Here is a 19,527-nt window from a genome sequence, read left to right as displayed (position 1 = left end):
TAATTAAACTCATCAGTGTTATTTTCTTGATTAAATATCATCTACTGAATTAAAAGTTCTTACAATGTTACTATAGTAACAGTACACTACACTCTGTAGCAGTAAATTCCCAACTAACCCTGCACCACCCACTGCTGATGACCTGGACCGGGTGTGTTTAAACTAGCTGAAAGATGAGGATTGTGCAGGGATAGTTGTTAAACAAGTGGGGCTTTGAGTCTCAAGGCCCAAAGTTCACCACCCCTCCTCTAAAGGCGTATAAATCAGTGCATTATAATTACAACAACCACCTATAACTTCCTTTTTATGTGATCTGATCCCTATCCATAAATGTTATTTTGTACAAAATATGTTTAAATGAACATTTCAGTGGTTACTGAATGTTTACATTCATTACATATTACTCTGGTGTTTGCATTCAGTGACATTTTTAAGGATAGATGTGTAAATAAAAACAGTTACTTTTTAAAACTTAAACTAAATAATGGTCATTTTATAAGTTTATCTAAATGAAAATGCTAATTTACTTATATGTACTATTTTTTTTAATATATTTTTTTCTGAAGTTACACTAAAAAGGTGATTAAACTGGTTTAACTGGGAACTATTTGTGTGCAGATATGGGTTTTATCTACAGCACTGAAGATGAGTATGATGAGGGGGTTGAGAAGCAACCTGTACTGAGCCCCACACAACATCAGGAACATCTCGCAGAGCCAGATTATGAACCAGCATCAAGGTTAGAGGCGACAGTCTTACGATGTGGCCAAACACATGTGGACACCCTGTCTGCTTTTGTTCTGTCTTATTTCTTCCCATGGTGTATTCACTGTAACTTCTGAAACGCTATTGCGTTTGTGTCTTCTCCGTTTTAGGTTATTGCCTGCCTCAGTTCCGTTTAAAAGAAAAAATGGTGGCAGACATAAGGTAACTAAACCACAGAACCACATAGATCTCAGAATCCGCATCCTGGAAGACTCTCAGATTGAAGTCCTCTCAGTCAGTGGTGAGTTTGAAGCAGTTCCCACATTCAGATAGAACATTTAGTGAAGGTTTCCCGAGCTGAGGTCTTCAACGTAGTTCATCCAAACGATAAATGAGTTTGTTTGAGCAGTAAGGAACATTCAAGTATCTCAGATTCACCTCATGAATTTTCTTCTGTTTCAGTGTTTAAGAAGTATCCGCTTCATGAGCTGCAGTGTCCCTGTGGTCTACAGGAGGCAGACTTCCTGAACCTGCTAAGGTCCACATACCCTCAGCTGGCTGCAGATAATCCATTTGAGATCTTCCTGACTGATCACACCCGAAGATTAAAACCTCTGAAAGTAACGACGCTGACACCCGAAGAGCTCTACGCCACCCTCAAATCCACAGGAGCCGGCAACTCAGCCCTCTACATCCGACTGAAGGTAGTTTGTCTGACTGATGTAACTGTATGTGAGAGTAAACTGTTTATGCCGCCTGGACGATATTTAATTTTCTTTTTGTTCTTAACAACATTTATGAACGTTGACCTTAAAGTTGAGCAAGAGTAAAAAACCTGAGCTGTAGATCTTGTAGTCATAATCGACCTCCTCCTCCAGAGCTCCACCCAGATAATGTAATCTGAAAGATTTCATTTTTATACAGATAAGCTAGAGAGACTGCCATTTATACACGTCCTCCCCAAACTGAAACCATAGAAAGTCAAGTGAAAATATGTAAACTTGCATCTCGCTGCAGCAGTACTATCAAAGTTTATGTCTTAACTTACTGTAATTTGGATTCTTTTGTGCCAGAAGGTGTCTGTTTTTGACCGGGATTTGATCCGATTTCAGACACAGGTGGAGCCCGAGGCTGGTAATGAAAACATTCATCCACCACAGAGAACAGCTGCTGCTGATTCTGCATCCACTTCTGATCAACTCAGACCACACACAAGGTACTTGAACTACTCCAGTGAATGAGATAAAATACTCAGAATAGCTGTTGTTTAAAAAAAAAAACAAATGCCAAAAATCCACCAATCTTTTGCTATAAACAACAAACCAGAAACACATTCCAAGACACGGAGAACCAAACTACTGACAACAGGTTTAATCACTGCATTAGTTTTTGATGAACCTGCTAAACCCATGTTTCAGGTCCTTCCCAACCACGGTTTCTCCTGCCAAGAGGAAATGTGGCAGACATCGAAACAGTGAGCCACAGACGCACGTAGATCTAAGGATCCGGATCCTGGAGGACTGGCAAATTGATGTACTCACAGGCAGTGGTAATTTTCACAGTTTGATAAACATTGGTGTTTGTGAATTTTTTATTTTATTGTATTTTTTGGTCTCTGACTTCTTGGTTATTGTTAGAGGTTTAGAGATGTTTGGGAAGTATTTTATTATTATTAGCAATTATTTTTCAGGGTAGATTTACTGAGAGGCCTCCTCTCTTTTTCAGGAAAGCCTACAGTTACACACACACACCCGTCTGTCTAGAAACTGCTCAGTCTGATCTGCAACTAGTGAGCAGCAAGTACTGGAGCGGTTGGCATTAAGGGCCTTGCTCAAGTTCGTAAGCTAACGATTATTAACGGTTCAAGGCCAACAACGATGCCTCGCACTAGGTCCCGAGCTTCGCCTGCCTCTCGGGTTGTGTTGCACACCTACCCCACTACATGTACCTCTGGGTGGCCAATTTAAAGGGTTGTAGCCCCTTGTTATTTTTCCCGTGTCTGACTTCAGGGGGGATGAGGTCAGGTTCAAGTTCAGGTGCTGCTCCTTCATGTCGAAAGATGCCAATCGAGGTAGTTTAGGATCTGATTAGGATTCTTCTGGAGGTTTGTTAGTTATGTCCAGCTGGTCAGAAACCACAGGATCCAGAGTTCACTGGAGAAACTATAAATATCTGGCCTGTGAACCTCTCATCATCCAACAAGATGAAGTGGAAACAATGGTGGCTGAGAGGATCAATGGCTCATATTGCTGCCATGGGAATTTAAGGATGTAGAAGAACAGTTGGTGACCTGCTTTTTCACTGGACAAGCAAATAATATCATCATCCATCGCAGATGATCAACAGATTTCACAAATTAGGCTTTATTTAAATATAAAAATAAAACATTCTGCACCCTCCTGCCAACACAGACATCTGGGCTGATTATAAATAACGTTGACTGCGGCCGTCACCATTTTTAAACGCAGCCCAGGAGGATTTTCATACATTAAGGGCAGTTGGTAGCAGGATTCACAGTCCCCAACCCGTTGTCAAAGTCCACAAGGTTCACCTACCTATAACGACCACGTCAACTATCTAATATAACTTTTAATTATATGATGACACTTGTCTCTAGGTGGAGGAGCTGACATCTCTGCAAATGCTGTCTTTGTGTTTCAGTGTTTAAGCAGTACCCTTTGCACGAGCTGCAGTGTCCTTGTGGTCTACAGGAGGCAGACTTCCTGAGTCTCCTGAGGGCCACCTTCCCTCAGCTGGCTGCAGATAAACCTTTTGACGTCTTCATAACTAATCACAGGAAGAGATTACAACCTCTGAAAGTAAACACACTGACACCAGAGGAGCTCTACAGGACCATCAGGTCCATTGGGAATTCTGCCCTCTACATCCGACTGAAGGTACTCGAAGAAGTTGTTAGGATGGATTTTGATTGTGCCGTCTCAAGCTCGTCTTAGGTTTGTTTGTGTAACCGTAATTGAACCTTTTTATTCCACTTCTGTCAACTCTACTTTAAGCCTCCTGAGGAACTCTGGACCTTAAAGAAACATAATCATATCCTGCAAAGAAATGAGGCTGCTTCTAAAGATTCCCGGTCTACTTTTGAACCGACCAGACTCAACTCAAGGTAAATCAAACACTGTCAACTGCTGCTCTTAAGCCTCATCATTAACATCCTCAGCTCTTATTACCTGGTGTATTATGTTGCTCTCGTTAACTCGGCTGCTAATTTCCATCCTTATTGTTGCCCAGGGCTGAGTCTGACAAACCTCAGATCACTGAACTACAGAACCCTATAGATCTCAAGATCCGGGTCCTGGAGGATTCACAGATTGATGTGGTGACAAGCAGAGGTAAAATAAATCGTAGTAATTTTGTTATCTTTTTTTCTAGTTATGGTCATTTTATATCATCGTTTAGTAAGTTTGCATGTTTTTGTGAGGATTTGCTTTTTGTCTATTCTGGTAATGTATCAGTGATGATCTTGTGTCTTTGTAGTATCATTCAGTTTTCTTTATATTAGTTTTATGTATGTTTTCGGTTCATTTGTATCATTTTGTGGTGATTTTCTTCCCCTGTGATTGTTTGTTGTCTCTCTGTGGTCATTTAAATCACAGCTCATCATCATCAGCTTTATTGGTATGTTACTATAGTCAGTTTGTCTCTTTGTCGTTGAATCTCTTTGCAATCCTCCTAGACTTGATGGACTGTTTCAGTTTGATGTTTTTGCTTTACTGACTTTTACCAGTGTTTAAGAAGTACCCCGTGCAGGAGCTGCAGTGTCCTCGTGGTCTGCAGGAGGCAGACTTTTTGGACCTACTGAAGTCCACCTTCCCACAGCTGGCTGCAGATAAACCTTTTGAGATCTGTACAACAGACAGAACCAAGAGACTCCACCCTCTGAAAGTAAACACACTGACACCAGAGGAGATCCACGGGACATTCAAGTTTAGCAGACCTTCTACAATCTTCATCCAACTCAAGGTACTTTGATTTTTTTTTTGCCATTACGTTTAGTTTCCTCTGCAGTACTGTTTATATTCCCCCTGATTCAAAGGGACAATTAGAAATGACCAGACAGATGAGTCGGTCAAGTCAATAAAACTGGCCATAGTCTCAAAATGCAGCCATTTCAATAAAATATATCTTTGTATATGACACTGCTCAGCCTTTCTTTATGGATTAAAGAGGATCATAAAAAAATCTTCAGGCAGTTAAATATGGAAAATGTAATGCTCTCAGGCTTATTGTCAACATAATCAGCATTAGGAAGAAGAGAACATTACATGGGAAGTGTGACTAAACACCCATCAACCACAAATACTTTCATAGAGATCATACGGAGTCTCAAATCAAACCATAATATGTAATTGTCCAGGGGAAATACCTGCATGAGGTATAAGCCAGAATTCTTAGCAAGTTTGCACGTGAGTGTTCATGTTCAGGACATGAACACTCGATTATCGTTCCTCGATTATCGTATGTACTAAAGCAAAGATGGATTCTTCAAAGCCTTTTTGAAAATATGAAATGTATCAAACCTTTCCAGGCACAAGAGGGAGTTAAGTTAAATGTGGAACATTTTCTGCGGAGAACAGTTGATGCAGCTAAATATTATCCTTCAACTTCTGACCAAACTACACTGCACAATAGGTAAGTCAGGAGCATCAATTGAATTATGCGTATTTATCATGTTTTAAGCTCAGAAAATAGTCCATAGGCCTGTCTTTTTTTTAAGTACACTAGTCTACCTCTCTAACTTCTGTTCTCAGTGTCAATGTTCAACAAAAAGACAACTCACAACAAATAAACATTGAATCAGGAGAAGCTGAAGACACTGATCATGAGTCCGCCAGTCTATGGTCCCTGCAGTCTCTGATTCCTTCCGAGAGTGAAAAGGATGGCGATGAGGCAAGTGATAGAGATGATAACTGGAAACCAGAGACAAGGAATGCAAATCTGAGGAACAATGAATCCCAGAACGTGAGAAAGAGGCAACGAGCCGAACGTTCAAATATCAAAGTGATTAGAAGCAAACAGTCAAAGGTGACTGAGAATGGTGAGGCTGCTCTGAGACTGTCCTGCAAAGTCTGCAACATTCTTCGTGGGTCTATGAAAATGTTGGTTAAACATGCCTGGAGTCATGTGGACGATCCAGAAGGGCGTTGTGGAGTTTGTGGGCAACGTTCAGAGGAGCTGAAAAGTCACCTCCAGAGTTATCTGAAAACTCACAGCTGTGACATCTGTGGAAAATCGTTCCTGTCCTACAATGGCCTCAAAGGACACATTGCTCAACACAAGGGAAAGAGACCATACAATTGTAAGATTTGCCACAAAGCTTTTGCCAACAATTCAGGATTAAATAACCACAAGTGGGTCCATGCGGTGGATAAACCACACAAATGTGGTATCTGTCAAAAAGCATGTGTTTCAAAGATAAGGCTAAAACTTCACATGGCAACGCACTCAAACAAGAAGTCATTCAGCTGCATCACATGCAGGAAATCTTTCAGCAACCTAGAAACTTTATCCAAGCACATGGTGAGTCACTCAAGTTACCCAGAAATCAGAGTAAAATCATACATCTGTAAAATCTGCAGCATGCGTTTTTACACAAACGAGAAGTTACAGCGCCACTTGAGAAACCACTCCAGAGAGAGGCCGCACGCTTGCACTAAATGTGATAAGCAATTCCTGGCCAAAGCCCACCTGCTTATTCACATGAGGGTCCACACTGGGCAGAAACCTTTTAAATGTCCTGTCTGTGACAAAGCCTTTAGTCAGAGCCACTGTGTAAAAAGACACATGAAGACCCACAAGGTGGAAGAAAACTCATCTCTAGATGGATCAGATTAGCAGCGCTGTAAAACTTTTTGCAGTGTTCATTATATTGAGACTTTTTAACAGAATGTAATTCGATTCCTTTTACAGTTTTAATTACTGAAGAATAACAGAAAACAAGTTACAACAATGTGAGTGTTCATTTTAATGTTTCCTAAACCCATGTGCAGGTTTAGTGAATAGGCCCAGTTTATAAAGCCTCTGTTTAAAGGGACAGTAGTTTTTCTAGTTTGAACATCACAGTAAAAGACTGACCACAAAGTGATGTTAATAGATCACAAAGGCAAAATGACCACTGGTTTTCAGTTCATTCAAAATGACCATAAATATATAGAATTACTGCAAAGGGACTGAAATCAACCACAAAGATACTCAGCTTATCTCAATGATGTACAAAATTGCCCCATAGATTCAAATTGACTGTTAGAATATGCAAAATTACCAAAGAGTCAAAATGACAGTAAAGACGCAGTTACCACAGGCTAAAATTTACAAGAATCAGCCATAGAAACGCAAAAAGACTACAAAGAGATGCAAAGCCAGACAACCCCGAAGATCCTGTTTTTAATATTTTGCTACTCGATTGTGAGGTAATGGGCTTTCAACAGATTAATAATAATAATATTAATAATACTATGGTCTCTGCAAGAAAATATTTTTGAGTCTTTTTGTAAGGTTTTGAAATCCTGTCTTTTTTTTTTTTTTTTTTTTTTTTTTTTTTTTTTTTTTTAAAGAACTAAATTCAGTATTTTTAAAGACTTTTCCAGACCTGCAGAAGCCATGGTGAAAATTGAATCACAGTTTATTGACATTTACAAATGTCTTGTTTATTCTGGCCAAATCTTCCTTTGAGGATCTGGGCTGTGAGAATGTGCTATATTGTTTGAACAATAGCTGCACATTTTCCTGTCAGTTGACTCATTGGTTGGCTAATTATTTCAGCCTAAAGATTAGTAAAACATTTTACTTAACATTCAACTTGTTTTTAAACTACAGCATTGCCGTAAAGTATTGAACACACAGGAGTTGCAGACAGGATATGGAAATTAGAGATCCAAGTAAATGGAAAATTGTGTTTCGTTTGCTAAATTGTGTAAAAAAAAAAAAAAAAAGTGTAATTGAAATGTTTTCACCATAATTCATCTACTTATGTGATATTTTGTCCATCATACCTTAAAATGCACACTAATAAATATAAAAGATATAGGTGTGAAAATGTCTGGCACACAGACTCCTTTGTGTTCTCACAGAAATTCACGTATAAAGGCACAGAAAATACTTTAAAGTTCTGTTTACTGAAGGAAAAGTTTAATATTCACTTTAAATCTTGATTTCAGATGAAGGCTTTAGAAAAGATGGCTTTAGAGGTCTTTTATTGATAAACCAACGTTTTATCACTTCTTAAGATTATTTTATTGTAAGTTGACAGACATTGTGTGATGCTGTTTTATTGTTTAAAACCACATGAAGAAAAGATGGAGATTGTTTGTTTATTGTGAAGGTTTTTGTACTGTGTTTTTTGTACTGTATTGTTTTCGCCAAACTTTTACTTTTTTGTCAAATTTTCTTGGATTTCTGTAGCATAATGTTGTATTTCTATTTTTATCTATGTTTGGATCTAAAGTAAATGAAAGAATGAAAACATAAAACATCTTTCTATCTGGGTAACAATTGCATTTAAACCTGATTGTACTAGATTTAGAATGTGCCATTCTTATCAATGGGGTAAGTGCAGAAATAGTAGCATTTCCTCTTTGTAGGGTTTAAAGGGATCAAAGAAATAAATAGCAAAAATGTCTCTCAAAACTTTGAAAAATACTTATGAAATATCCACAAATGCCAAAAAAATGTTTTATGATAGTTTTGGTAAAATAATATAATGCAGAAAAATATGTTCCCCAAAATATAAAAATTTCTAAAAAAAAATGATGTGAAAACTTACATAAATTGGCTTGTAACAAGAAATTTGATGAGCCTTGTCAAAAGTCACTATAAAAACTGATGAAGTTATTGAATTCAGTCTGAGAAGATTTTGCTTAAGAGGCAGAGAGTTCTGCACATGACAGTCTGACACTCACAATGAATGTAAAACAATCTGATCATGAAAAACTACTTATAGAGTGTTGAGCAATGACTGTGGATTTAAATGAAACATGATTCAAGACTTAAAGAAATTTTAAAAACCATGTAGGAATTAACAGCCTGTTTATTTGAAGACCCTCAATTTGGGTGGCTCATAAACACGGACTTGTTTTATGGCAAGATGAGTTGTTTTAAGTGTGACATTTGCATTTGGAGTCTGTTGTTAATGGTCCATATGAAGTTCATTGTTTGAAAACCAAAAGAAATCCTTCATAGAAAGAGCAAAAACATTAGATGTGGTTGAATCCACTATTTAGTAGGTTCTTAGTTGGATAGTACAGTTCCAGGACATCGAAAGGCAGAGAAACATGGTGGCGGATGACAGATTAATGTTTTCCCTGGTGAAGGAACAACCCTTTACAGCTGTTGGACAGATGAGGAACACACTCCAGACAGTAGATGTATCTGCAAAGTGCAAATTTAATTTAAAGACAGATAATGTTCCACTAATGATGAAACTAAGGGCAACATCTTTCTTTCAACATTTGAGGAAATTAGAAAAGTTAAAATGTCCACCCAAAATATAACGAACTGTAATTTTGTACAGTTGTTAATTAAATCTTCTACAGTTTTTAACGGACTTAAGTTAATAATAATATTTTTACGACAAATGTCTATTACTAAAACAATATGGCGCAGAGTTTTGGCGCCACCTTCAGGCTAATGGAAAGTCTGCAAAAACATTATCATTTATCTATATTAGTTTTCATATCTACGAGGATATAAAAATGTTAAGGACCAAATGACGATCCAAAACAAGGCAGTAAGACTGAAGGCTTCATTCCTTTATAGGGAATTGTCTCAGCTATGCTTATTGTTTCTGGTCGGACCGTTTTTGTAGCTGCACTGTAATCCGGAAAAACACCTTCCGCGCAAAGGTGTGCTGCACCAAAACAGCTGTGGGAACAAATTGATTATGTTTTACTGGATGAAGAGCAACAGCGGCGGCTCCGAGACACTCGACAGTCTCGGTGAAATGTCTAAAGCCGAGATTCTCAGAGGAATCGTCACCGAGAAACTGGCGACGGCCGCTCAGGAAATTTTAGCGGTGGTGGAGAGAACCGTGGCCGGGTACGAGGAGGAGGCAACGGGCTTCAGACACGAGATCGAGAGGCAGAGGAGGCAGCTGGAGCTTCTGCAGCCTCGGGTGAGAATAGAAAGAAGAGGTCAGTGGCTGCATGAACTTATAGTAACGCAAAAGTAATCACAAGCTTTCTGGGTTATTTTTGTTTGTTTTATTTTGATTTATTTTCTCCGGAGTCTCAAACAACCTCAAACTTCCTCGAATATTAAAAAAAAAAAAAAGCTGTTATAAACGACTTTTGCTTGCTGGCGGATGTACACATTTCACAATACATCCAGTGAATGCGTATATGTTTTTAGGATGTTATGTGCAATTTGGCTTCTCCCTACATTAAAAAGTTTTCCTAAAATGTGTGAATCAAGTCAGCTGTTGGTTCGTAGGCCCCATCATAAAGCCTGAGTTAGTCAAAGTAAGAAAAGTCACAAGTTCTGGTCTTTGTTAATGACAAACCTGAACACATCCATATACATAAAATGAATACTTTACAATAACAATGGCACTTACAATTGAAGCACACCGTAGCCCAAGTTCTAGTAAATCTGCTTATATCAGGTTTACAGGCTCTAACACAGGGACATATATTCTTTAAAGCTGTGGTTTGCAGAAATCAAATCACTAGGATCAAACAGCATTATCTTATTTGTACCTTTCTTTTAAAAGTCAAAACCCTGAATGCTGATCTGGACACCCATGAAGTGGTGGTTGTGAGTGAGGAGGAAGATGAGAATCAACAGCGTACACAAGAGGAAGGCACGTCTTCATTTTACACTTTTTATTCCTTATATTTACCTGGATAGATGCCATTTGTTGTTATTATTGTATTTTTATATCATTTGTCTTACGTTCACACAGTAGGCTACAGTTGTAATGCTTGATAGGACTCTGATTCTGAATCTCTGATTTAAGAAACTGGAAGAAAACATCTGCCTTATGTTTTTCTATTAAATCCTATATTTTATTGTTTATTTTTTGTGGAGGGGAAGGTTTATAGCAGGAATGAACAATGTCCAAAATACTGTGTTCTTTTCAGTTGTGATTTCTCAAATGTAACTTCTAAGCGACTGAATAAATCTTGTTAAAGACATAATGTAGAGCTGAAACAATTAATCTCCTGCCATTTGTTTGTCTGTATTTAGTCTTTAGTCTGTATTATGACTTTGTCGTGATTCTAAAACAAAGCGTCACAAGCGTAGGTTGATCACCTATTAGATCAGTAAAGGACACTGTAACCTTTGCCCCATCTCCATCATATTGTGAAGGATCTAAAATGCCTTCTCAGCCAAACAAAACAATTGACTGCAGGTGACCCATTGTAAATACTGTAGCTGGTTGAGCACTTTCCTCTGAAAATCCCTCCCTCTTCCTGTCCCATCCCTTAGCCCAACAGTTCACATGGCATGATGTAACTTCACATTCTTCAAAGCAAAGCATCGTCCACACTACACATTTTGTTAGAATATTTTGAAGCGAGTGCTCGGGTGTCAAGGATAAATTCAATTGGGTTTTCCCTTTTTCAGAATATAATCTGTCACCATGCAGACTATGCATTGCTGTTCATACACAAGTCATTGGTGACTGTGGTTTGTGCTGAAGAGACAGTCAAAATAAATTATGCAACTAAATGGAACTTTTGATCCAATCTCAACCTTTGTCCAGTTGTGGAGGACACGGGGAGTCTGGGCCTCCTGTGGTTTGATGATGATGATGTTGATGAAGATGCAGCGAAGCAGCAGCAGCCATCATTGCAACCAGCTACAAGTTCCAGAAAGAAAAGAGATGACCTGAAGGATCCGGATTATCAAATACCATCAAGGTTACAAATCCCACTACTAACTTGAGAATATGATTTACTAATGGTTTTTCAGTAACACTGCAATATTTTCAGAACAGTAATGGAGAGTGACAGTAAGAGAAACTGGTCGAAACTAGTTTCAGTTGGTTTTTAATCTCCATCCTCCAGGACCTTTTCCCCCAAGGTTCGTTATGGAAGGAGGAGGCCTGGTAGGCCTCGATACAGTGACACAGAGAATCATCTAGACCTCAGGATCCGCATCTTGGAGGACTGTCAGGTTGACATCCTCTCGAAAAGTGGTAGGTTTCAAACACTTCACAGTTTGTCAGTTTATCATTTAGTGAATTAACACATCTCAGGATTCATTAACAGAATTGGAGACAAATATTTAGATTTTTAACTTCAAGATGAACTTTTCACGGTTTCAGTTTTTAAGAGGTGTCCAGTGCAGGAACTGCATTGTCCTCGTGGTCTGCAGGAGGCAGACTTCCTGAACCTGCTGAGATCCACCTTCCCTCAGCTGCCTGCTGATAAACCTTTTGATGTCTTCACATCAGACAGAAGCAAGAGATTACACCCTCTGAGAGTAAAGACGCTGACACCAGAGGAGGTCTCCAGGGCCATCAGGTGCAGCGGAGCAGGAAACTCTGCCCTCTACATTCGACTGAAGGTGGTTTCATTTATATAGGCTATTCGCCCAATCCTACAATACCTGTACGTCCAAAAACCAGCAGTCCAGAACCTTGTCCTATTTATAAAGTAAGGCAGTTTATCCTGTCTGTCTGGGTTCTTCTACAGCCAGGAGACAAGCCCCAGGCCTGCAGCGAAGACCTCCATCCTCCACAAGCACAAGACAGTTCTGTCAATGATCCTCAGTCCATCTCCACCACCTTGTCAGCTTGTCAAACCAAAACGTTCACGGGGTAACAAAAACATCAAAGGGCAAAAAAAATGGGTCTTATAGTCTCCATAGTTGGTGGTGGTGTTAATTTGCCCCCTCATTTTGGTTACATTCATTTTCATTAAATCATATGTGTATATATAACATTTTCTGTAAAACTTGTTTCACATTGTTTCCCAGAGATCAGTCTAACAGGAGGAAGCGAGGAAGACCCCGGCTCGGTGAAGAGCCCACTCATCACTACTTTAGAATGTGCGTGCTGGAGGAATCCCAGTCAGATGTGGTGTCAAAAAATGGTAACTTTGAAAGATGTCAACTGATCAATGCCGTAACCGTATTAAACAAAGTTTACATTTTGATTGACTTTGTTAAAGGATAATCTGAAGCCTGTGGTGGATCTTTCTCTGTTGCAGTGTTCAGTGTCAAATCCTTAATGCAGGAAGTGAAGTGTCCTCGTGGTTTGCAGGAGGCCAACTTCCTGGACCTGCTGAGGTCCACCTTCCCTCAGCTGGCTGGAGACAATCGACCTTTAGATGTATTCAAGGCAGACAGAGGAAGGAAACTCCAGAGGCTCAGATTACAGAGTCTAACACCAGCAGAAATCTATAGGACCATGAAGTCCACTGGAGCAGTCAACTCAGCCCTCTACATCCGACTGAAGGTAGAAATCAACTTTTGAGAACTTTAGACATCAATAGGTGTAGAGTGTCGGCTTTATTTCAAGGGTTTATCAAAATATTGGATGAACTATGTAGGAATTATCGCTATTTTATTTTTAATTCAGTCCTAATTTTAAGGGCTCAAAAGTATTTGGATAAACTAACATGGTCATTAATTGAATTATTTTCAACACATGGTAGAAAATATTCAGCAATTGCAGTTAGCTACATTAAAATAATAAAAAATTAACTCTAGTGGTATTGATAGAGGTTTTTTTTTTTTTTTAAAGTTCTGTCATTTTTCTTTATAGACAACAGAGGAAGAGGAGGATGAATTTCTACAGAGCGACACTGACACCACTGTGGAGTCTCCATCCACTGAGACTGCGGGAGGGAAAAGTGACGAAGCAACACTCAGATCAAGGTAATTTTTACAACCAACATTAACCAATTACTATAAGACACTACACAAAATGGATTTAAAAGTTTATTTCATTCATATGCTCAGCTGATTATATTCTGAAGACATTAATAATGTGGAAAACCTACAGATTAAAATGTACATTAATCTCTGTAGGGCTGTTTTCAGCATTCAGACGGTAACAGAGTGGTTGTTCTGTCCTGCAGCTCAACATCAGAGCAACGGGACATGGAAACTGAGGAAGCTGGTGATGAAGATGCCGCTGAGAGCGAGGTGGGTGATGGAGATGATGATTGGCAACCGGAGCCCGATCCACCAAAGATTATGAGACGAGGGCCCAAAACTTTTAGTGTGGAGAACAGTAAAACGCCCTGTAAAGTCTGTGGGGCTTGGTACAGGGTGCTGGGCAGCTTGATCAAACACGCCTGGAGTCACGTGGATGAACAGCAGTGCATTTGTGGAGTGTGTGGAGAACATTTCGAATCTGCGGAAGAGATAAAAAGACATATTAGAAACTACCAGAAAACTCACGACTGCTCGTACTGTGGGAAGTCTTTCTTCACCATCACTGGCCTGAACAGTCACACAACTCTGCACACGGGAAACAGGCCGTTCAAGTGTGATGATTGCCACAAAACCTTTCCTCACTTGTCCAGCTTGACAGCTCACAGATGGGTTCACGTGGTGGACAAACCACACAAATGTGATATCTGCCCAAAAGCATTTGGCCTAAAGGCCCAGCTCAAAGCTCACAGCAAGGTACACACCGGTAAAGACAAGTACCACTGCAATATCTGCGGTAAAGCCTTTTACGACATCCGCTCTTTATCTCGCCACAAGGCGACTCACTCTGGGGAGAGACGTTACGGCTGTGAGATCTGCGGCAAGCGTTTCAAGATTCTTGGCACACTGAAGTCACACGAGAAGATCCACACAGTCAGAGACCGGCCATTTCTCTGCGACATCTGCTGCAAAACCTTCGTGTCAAACTGTGGTTTGACTGCTCACATGAAAACACACAGCAACGTGAGGCCGTTCATCTGCATCATATGCAGCAAGGGCTTCATATCCAACGGTGAGCTGAGGGCTCACATGCGAGTTCACACCGGTGAGGCGCCGTACGGCTGCTCCGAGTGTGGCCGCTTTTTTAAACGCAAGACTCACCTGAACAACCATGTCAGGAGCCATTTAGGCATCAAACTGTTTGTCTGCAGTGTTTGCGGGAAAGCATGCTCTCGTCAAGAACACCTGACAGTCCACATGAGGACCCACAACGGAGAAAGACCATACAAATGCACACTGTGTGACAAAGCCTTTACTCAGGGCCACTGTCTGAAAACACACATGAAGAGTCACCGGGCAGAAGAGACCCCCTTCCTGAGTCCATCCACGTCCTAAATACACATTTTATTCATAGGTTCTTATGTAGTTGTAATTAAACATTTTACATTTGAGAACCTTGATTATATTCACATCAAAGGCGTTAATGTTTTTTTGTTTGTTTGTTTGTTTTGTCATATTTGATCTTTTTTGGAACATGTTAATGTGAAAGTAGGTACAGAGTTGTGAAATGAAAATGCACGTGTATATTCCTTCAAATACTGAAAGTATTGTTGCAGCTTTGATACCAAAATTTACAACACTTGTAGAAAAACTATCATAGCAGAGCTGGTACTGAAAGTGTCAAACTATAACCCAGTGCTACTTTTTGAAAAGACAATTAAAAAACAAACTTAGAAATGTGCAGCTATTGGTTATGGCTGGCATTAAACATATTACTCTACTTATAAGTAACAAAACTAAATTCAGTAAATAACTGATTAGTTAAACTAGGGAAACCGTTAACAGTATTAATTAAAAGTGGTTTTGGCGTTTACAGAAATGTGAGTGTTGGCAATGTTATTGAACATTTTGAATTATGGAAACTAAGAAAATGGTGAATTGTTATAACAGTGTGTATAATTGGTTTGTAGTGCCTATCAAGAGCAATACTTGATTTAAATGTTATCTGATAATGAAATTAATCAGCAGATACTGCTTTAAAATGTTTGAGTTAGAACTCATCTGGTCTGACAGCACTTCCACATTTATTTTGCTACAAAATAGTTACAAAGCTTAATGATGTTTCTATGTAAGTACTGTCATGTTGTAGTTACTGTTTTTTGTACATCACTCATATAAACACAAATCTCTGTCAAACTTGTCTACAAGATGAAGTTGTGGCACTTTGTGCTGATTAATACTAAAAATGCTGCTTGTTGCTTTAGTTAGATTTAGGTTCAGAATAATAGAATGTGTCTTCTTATTCCACTGTAGCCATTAAAAACCCCATAGTTAATGTTGCATTCAGAGCAAGTGGGAGATGGGGCCTTTCCTCAAAGTGAGCTTAAATCAACCCAATCAGCCCCTCACCATCTTTAATAATATCTCCTTTATTTGATAAACGTTTTCTTCTTGATTGTGATATCAGATCACTTCCAAATACCACGTGGTCCTGAAAGCAACATACGGTGCCTTAAAGTGCATGTTTACATCTGCAGCAAAATGAAAAACCATCTGCTTAAAGTTCTGTACTTCTGTGAACAATGTGAGCCTGCCTGTTTGCTATTACATACACTGTGTGTGGCTAAAATAAACTACATTCTGTGCAAAATACAAACGTGCTATTTTTGTTCAGCGTAGATTCTCACATTTATAAAGTCGACTGCATTGAGCCCAAAGTTGCCATCCAGTATGTGTTTTTGTTTTTTGGCTTGTTCCTGACATTTAGCTAATAAATGACCCAGGTGTGTACGTACCATCACAGGGTTGACGGCTGCTGGTCAGGGCAACTCCAGCATGCCGTGTTCAGCCAGTATTCTCTGAGTTCGCGTATGCACCAATGTCAGAGCGTGGATGATGATACGCAGGACGGGCGCAGCCTCGTGTTGGTTCTGAACGCATACAAGCTGCAGAAAGTACTGCCTGTCTGGGAGGGCGAGGAAGACGAGCTCAGCGGCCTGACGGAGCATCCAGGGGTGGTGGGGGGCCAATGCCACCCTGTAGGCCTCCCTGAGGGAAGAGCACACAAACAGACCAGTTACAGATAAAACACAGCATCTCTTAAATTCCTGGACATAATATACTAAGGATTTAAGTGTTTTCTGTAGTCTGTGTAGGCAACAAGCATATAAAACAAAAAAAATCAACTAGCAGGAAAATAAAACTTTACTAAAAACTAATACATTTCTTCAGTTGGTAAATATAATTATCCGATATCTTTCAAATATGTTTAAATCACATGAAAGGAATCCCAAATAAATATTCCCATAATTTTTTTGAAATTCTAAAAAACGATGACACTAAACATATTGTTATTTGCCTGACAGAAAATAATTCAGCAACCCTTTAAACAATCATTTCAAGAAATCTTTTAAGAAAAAACACCCAACATTCGATGGTTCCAACTTCACCAATCAAAACATTAACTGATGTTAAGGGTGTTAAATGTTAACTAAACTCACGGTTTTGGTTTTAATTTGGGTAATTTTCCACTGAGATTCTGAAAGTGCACATAGTTACCTGCTGAGCTCTCCAGGTTTTTTGTATTGTCCATCTGCATCTGGCCCTTCAGCCAAACCCTCCAACATCAGCTTTAACCACAGCAGAGATCGATGCAGACGCAGCAGCGTCCTGCAGCCTGAATCTGTGCGGCGGGAGAAGTCGACCAGGCCTGTTTTTAACTCCATCTCCACCATGGATCGAACTGAACGATAGGCCTCGAGAGAAAAGTCAAGAAAACTGAAAATTAGACTTTTTCATTTCATTCAGGCTCGTTCAGTCCTCAAAGTTTCTGTCTCACCCCATCTTTCAGTCCAAATGATGCTGGAGTTTGAAGTCTGGAGTGTTCAACTGGACCACGTTTCCTATGAGCCTCTGCACTGTGTTTGAGTGACAGCTCTCGTATGAGTACGACTTTTTCTTCCACTTTCTGAGAGAAGAAACTGACCATTGTGCCGAGAGAGTCCATGAAACTGTAGAACAATAGGAGCAAGATTTGTCTCACCAGAACTTCATCTGTGAACTGTAAAAATGGGTGTTTAAATTCTGGATTTCTACTTCTGTGACATGTATTATAGTATTTTTCTGTTTTTTCTTTACTTCAATTGAATTAGAGCTTTTGTTACATTTGGACAGTTTCCACTCTATAAGCTAATCAGCGACTGAGTGTAGCTTCATGTTTAAAAGCAAGTACATTTATTTCCCAAAATCCCTTTAGAAAAATTTATTTTTACTTGAGCAGCTGATCCCAGCTCTGCAAGTACGGCTCCAACAGGATGTCATCATCATCTGACAGACTGGACTTTAAATACAGCAGAAGATGCCAAGCCTGAAACGACTGGCCTGGACACTCCTTTATGAGGGGTGGGAGTCCAACAGGGTCCACCCATCCATCATGTACCAGTGGAGGCTGGGGCTGAAGAAAGGTTTTTATGTATAAAAAACGTTTATATAATCAGAAAGTTGGAAGATTAAGAACACAAGAACTTTAAGAAGAAATATTACAGGTTCTGAACCTCTAACAGCTCATAAATCAAATTAGGCAAATTGTTTTTTACAAAAAGTTCGGCATCTCGATTTGTATCCACTGCAGCAGTTCAGTTGGGTTTGACAGAGTCATCAGAGGCTTTAAAAGTACAAACGTGTACTGGCCCTACCGTTTTGCGGTAAAAACTCAAACATGGCTGCCAGACGGTGCCACAGTCTCCAACTCCGCCCTGAGCTGAGGAAACACAAAATGTAGCATTTGAGGATTTATTTTTTATATTTCATATTGACATTAATACTACTTTATATTACAGTATTACTACTGTGAACCCTTCAAATTTTCCTCTATTTTTGCAAATTATGTTGCAAATTAAACAAATGACTAAAATTTTATTTTACACTTATTATGATTTGATTTGACATATTTGTGTGTAGCAAAAGTATGTGAACCTCTACTGTAGCATTTCTATTGTTTTGAGGGCAGGCAGGTTTTTTCAGTTAACACGATGACAATCAAGTGCGAGTCTGGGAGGTCCTGCATTGTTCAAAGGACTTTGATACCACTGCTGGAAGTCTGGGACGTCACAAGGGAGTCCCGGGTAACATCTAGGAAACTAAAGGCTTCTTCTGCACTGGCTAATACCACATCAATGCAGCCAGTCAACAGTTTGTTCAACTCCATTTGAATAAGCTAGAAAACTATTGGATGACAGGGAGTTCATGCAGGAAACAACCAACATCCCCTTCTGTAGGAGGAATAGACTTAAATCTCTCCAAACTGATGTGCAGAGCTGATAAACAGTGGCTGGAAACCTTTGTCTAAAAATCCCTAAAACAATACATGTGATAGAAAATGTGTTACTTCTAGTTCTTGTTGCAAACGGTAGTCACAGCAGTTACTGATGGTTCACATACTGTTGCCACACAAATGTAGGCGAGACTGGATATTTTCTTTACTAATTGTCATTTGCTGAACTTGTTTCGTTTCTTGTAGTGGGCACATGAACGTTTAAATATCACGAAGCATCAAATGTACCTTAAGTACAGTGCTAGAGTTTCTTTTACTCTGTAAAAACGTAATGAGCCAATGAGAGGAAGAAAGGTGGAGCCAACATGGCCGACCAGTATCAGCGACACTTACGTAGCCAAAAGGAGCTGATGAAGAGAAGCACAGCCAAAAGCAGCAAGTAACGAAGTAGAACTGTCCGTCTGAGGAAAACCATGGTGCTAAGAACAGAAACACACTTACGCCTCACACACACTCACACACACACACTTTGTTTACAAGCCTCCCCTCTCATTCTCAAACTCTTCCTTGGGCTTTTGTTGGGGTTAAAGGTTGTTTACTCGCTCACTCCCACAGGTGCAGGGCAGACTACACACATCCCATGATGATCTTTAGACTCCACCTTATCACACACAGTAATGTAACATCTTTGATTTCATTTGAACCTTGTT

General features: G+C 39.5%; 3 protein-coding genes across 4 annotated transcripts in view; 2 read left to right on the top strand and 1 right to left on the bottom strand.

Annotated features, from left to right (window-relative positions):
• Positions 1-7,263, top strand: part of LOC137138081 (uncharacterized) — a 33,090-nt gene extending 25,827 nt beyond the window's left edge. Inside the window, exons 17-27 of the mRNA XM_067524987.1 lie at positions 619-739; positions 876-1,006; positions 1,168-1,409; positions 1,818-1,921; positions 2,124-2,254; positions 3,367-3,602; positions 3,720-3,829; positions 3,955-4,055; positions 4,451-4,686; positions 5,252-5,355; positions 5,475-7,263. Of these exons, the coding sequence (XP_067381088.1) occupies positions 619-739; positions 876-1,006; positions 1,168-1,409; positions 1,818-1,921; positions 2,124-2,254; positions 3,367-3,602; positions 3,720-3,829; positions 3,955-4,055; positions 4,451-4,686; positions 5,252-5,355; positions 5,475-6,558 (2,600 nt within the window). The 3' untranslated portion in view covers positions 6,559-7,263. The remainder of the gene's footprint in view (positions 1-618; positions 740-875; positions 1,007-1,167; positions 1,410-1,817; positions 1,922-2,123; positions 2,255-3,366; positions 3,603-3,719; positions 3,830-3,954; positions 4,056-4,450; positions 4,687-5,251; positions 5,356-5,474) is intronic.
• Positions 7,264-9,518: 2,255 nt separating this feature from the next.
• LOC137137179 (uncharacterized) lies at positions 9,519-16,201 on the top strand. Of its 2 annotated transcripts, XM_067523114.1 has the most exons (10): positions 9,519-9,851; positions 10,430-10,519; positions 11,426-11,582; positions 11,730-11,860; positions 11,990-12,231; positions 12,360-12,484; positions 12,643-12,758; positions 12,876-13,123; positions 13,433-13,545; positions 13,749-16,201. In XM_067523114.1, the coding sequence occupies exons 1-10, from the start codon at positions 9,602-9,604 to the stop codon at positions 14,938-14,940; spliced, it is 2,664 nt and encodes an 887-aa protein (XP_067379215.1). In that variant the 5' UTR covers positions 9,519-9,601; the 3' UTR covers positions 14,941-16,201. The 2 variants fall into 2 exon arrangements, with proteins under 2 accessions (XP_067379215.1, XP_067379216.1); XM_067523115.1 differs by lacking the exons at positions 11,990-12,231; positions 12,360-12,484 and having other exon boundaries at positions 12,929-13,123.
• On the bottom strand, positions 13,886-19,438 carry LOC137137205 (ceramide-1-phosphate transfer protein-like). The gene is made up of 7 exons (XM_067523168.1): positions 19,211-19,438; positions 18,240-18,304; positions 17,817-17,998; positions 17,384-17,555; positions 17,104-17,300; positions 16,341-16,593; positions 13,886-14,026 (listed from the first exon to the last, which is right to left on the bottom strand). The coding sequence occupies exons 1-6, from the start codon at positions 19,290-19,292 to the stop codon at positions 16,365-16,367; spliced, it is 927 nt and encodes a 308-aa protein (XP_067379269.1). The 5' UTR covers positions 19,293-19,438; the 3' UTR covers positions 13,886-14,026; positions 16,341-16,364.
• Between the last annotated feature and the right edge of the window lie 89 nt (positions 19,439-19,527).

The sequence above is a fragment of the Channa argus genome, chromosome 12 (assembly GCF_033026475.1).
Source record: "Channa argus isolate prfri chromosome 12, Channa argus male v1.0, whole genome shotgun sequence".
In the NCBI taxonomy this organism is placed as follows: domain Eukaryota; kingdom Metazoa; phylum Chordata; class Actinopteri; order Anabantiformes; family Channidae; genus Channa; species Channa argus.
This window is presented reverse-complemented; position numbering and strand designations above follow the sequence as displayed.

Bases quoted from the DNA above. Each gene is read 5' to 3' on its own strand.
- LOC137137179 (XM_067523114.1), top strand. From the start codon at position 9,602: ATGTTTTACTGGATGAAGAGCAACAGCGGCGGCTCCGAGACACTCGAC. The intron at 11,861-11,989 runs GTAGGTTTCAAA...TCACGGTTTCAG, and splicing joins TGACATCCTCTCGAAAAGTG to TTTTTAAGAGGTGTCCAGTG. The intron at 12,485-12,642 runs GTAACAAAAACA...ATTGTTTCCCAG, and splicing joins CAAACCAAAACGTTCACGGG to AGATCAGTCTAACAGGAGGA.
- LOC137137205 (XM_067523168.1), bottom strand. From the start codon at position 19,292: ATGGTTTTCCTCAGACGGACAGTTCTACTTCGTTACTTGCTGCTTTTG. The intron at 17,999-18,239 runs GTAGGGCCAGTA...ACCTTTCTTCAG, and splicing joins TGAGTTTTTACCGCAAAACG to CCCCAGCCTCCACTGGTACA. The intron at 16,594-17,103 runs GTAACTATGTGC...CTCTTCCCTCAG, and splicing joins AAACCTGGAGAGCTCAGCAG to GGAGGCCTACAGGGTGGCAT.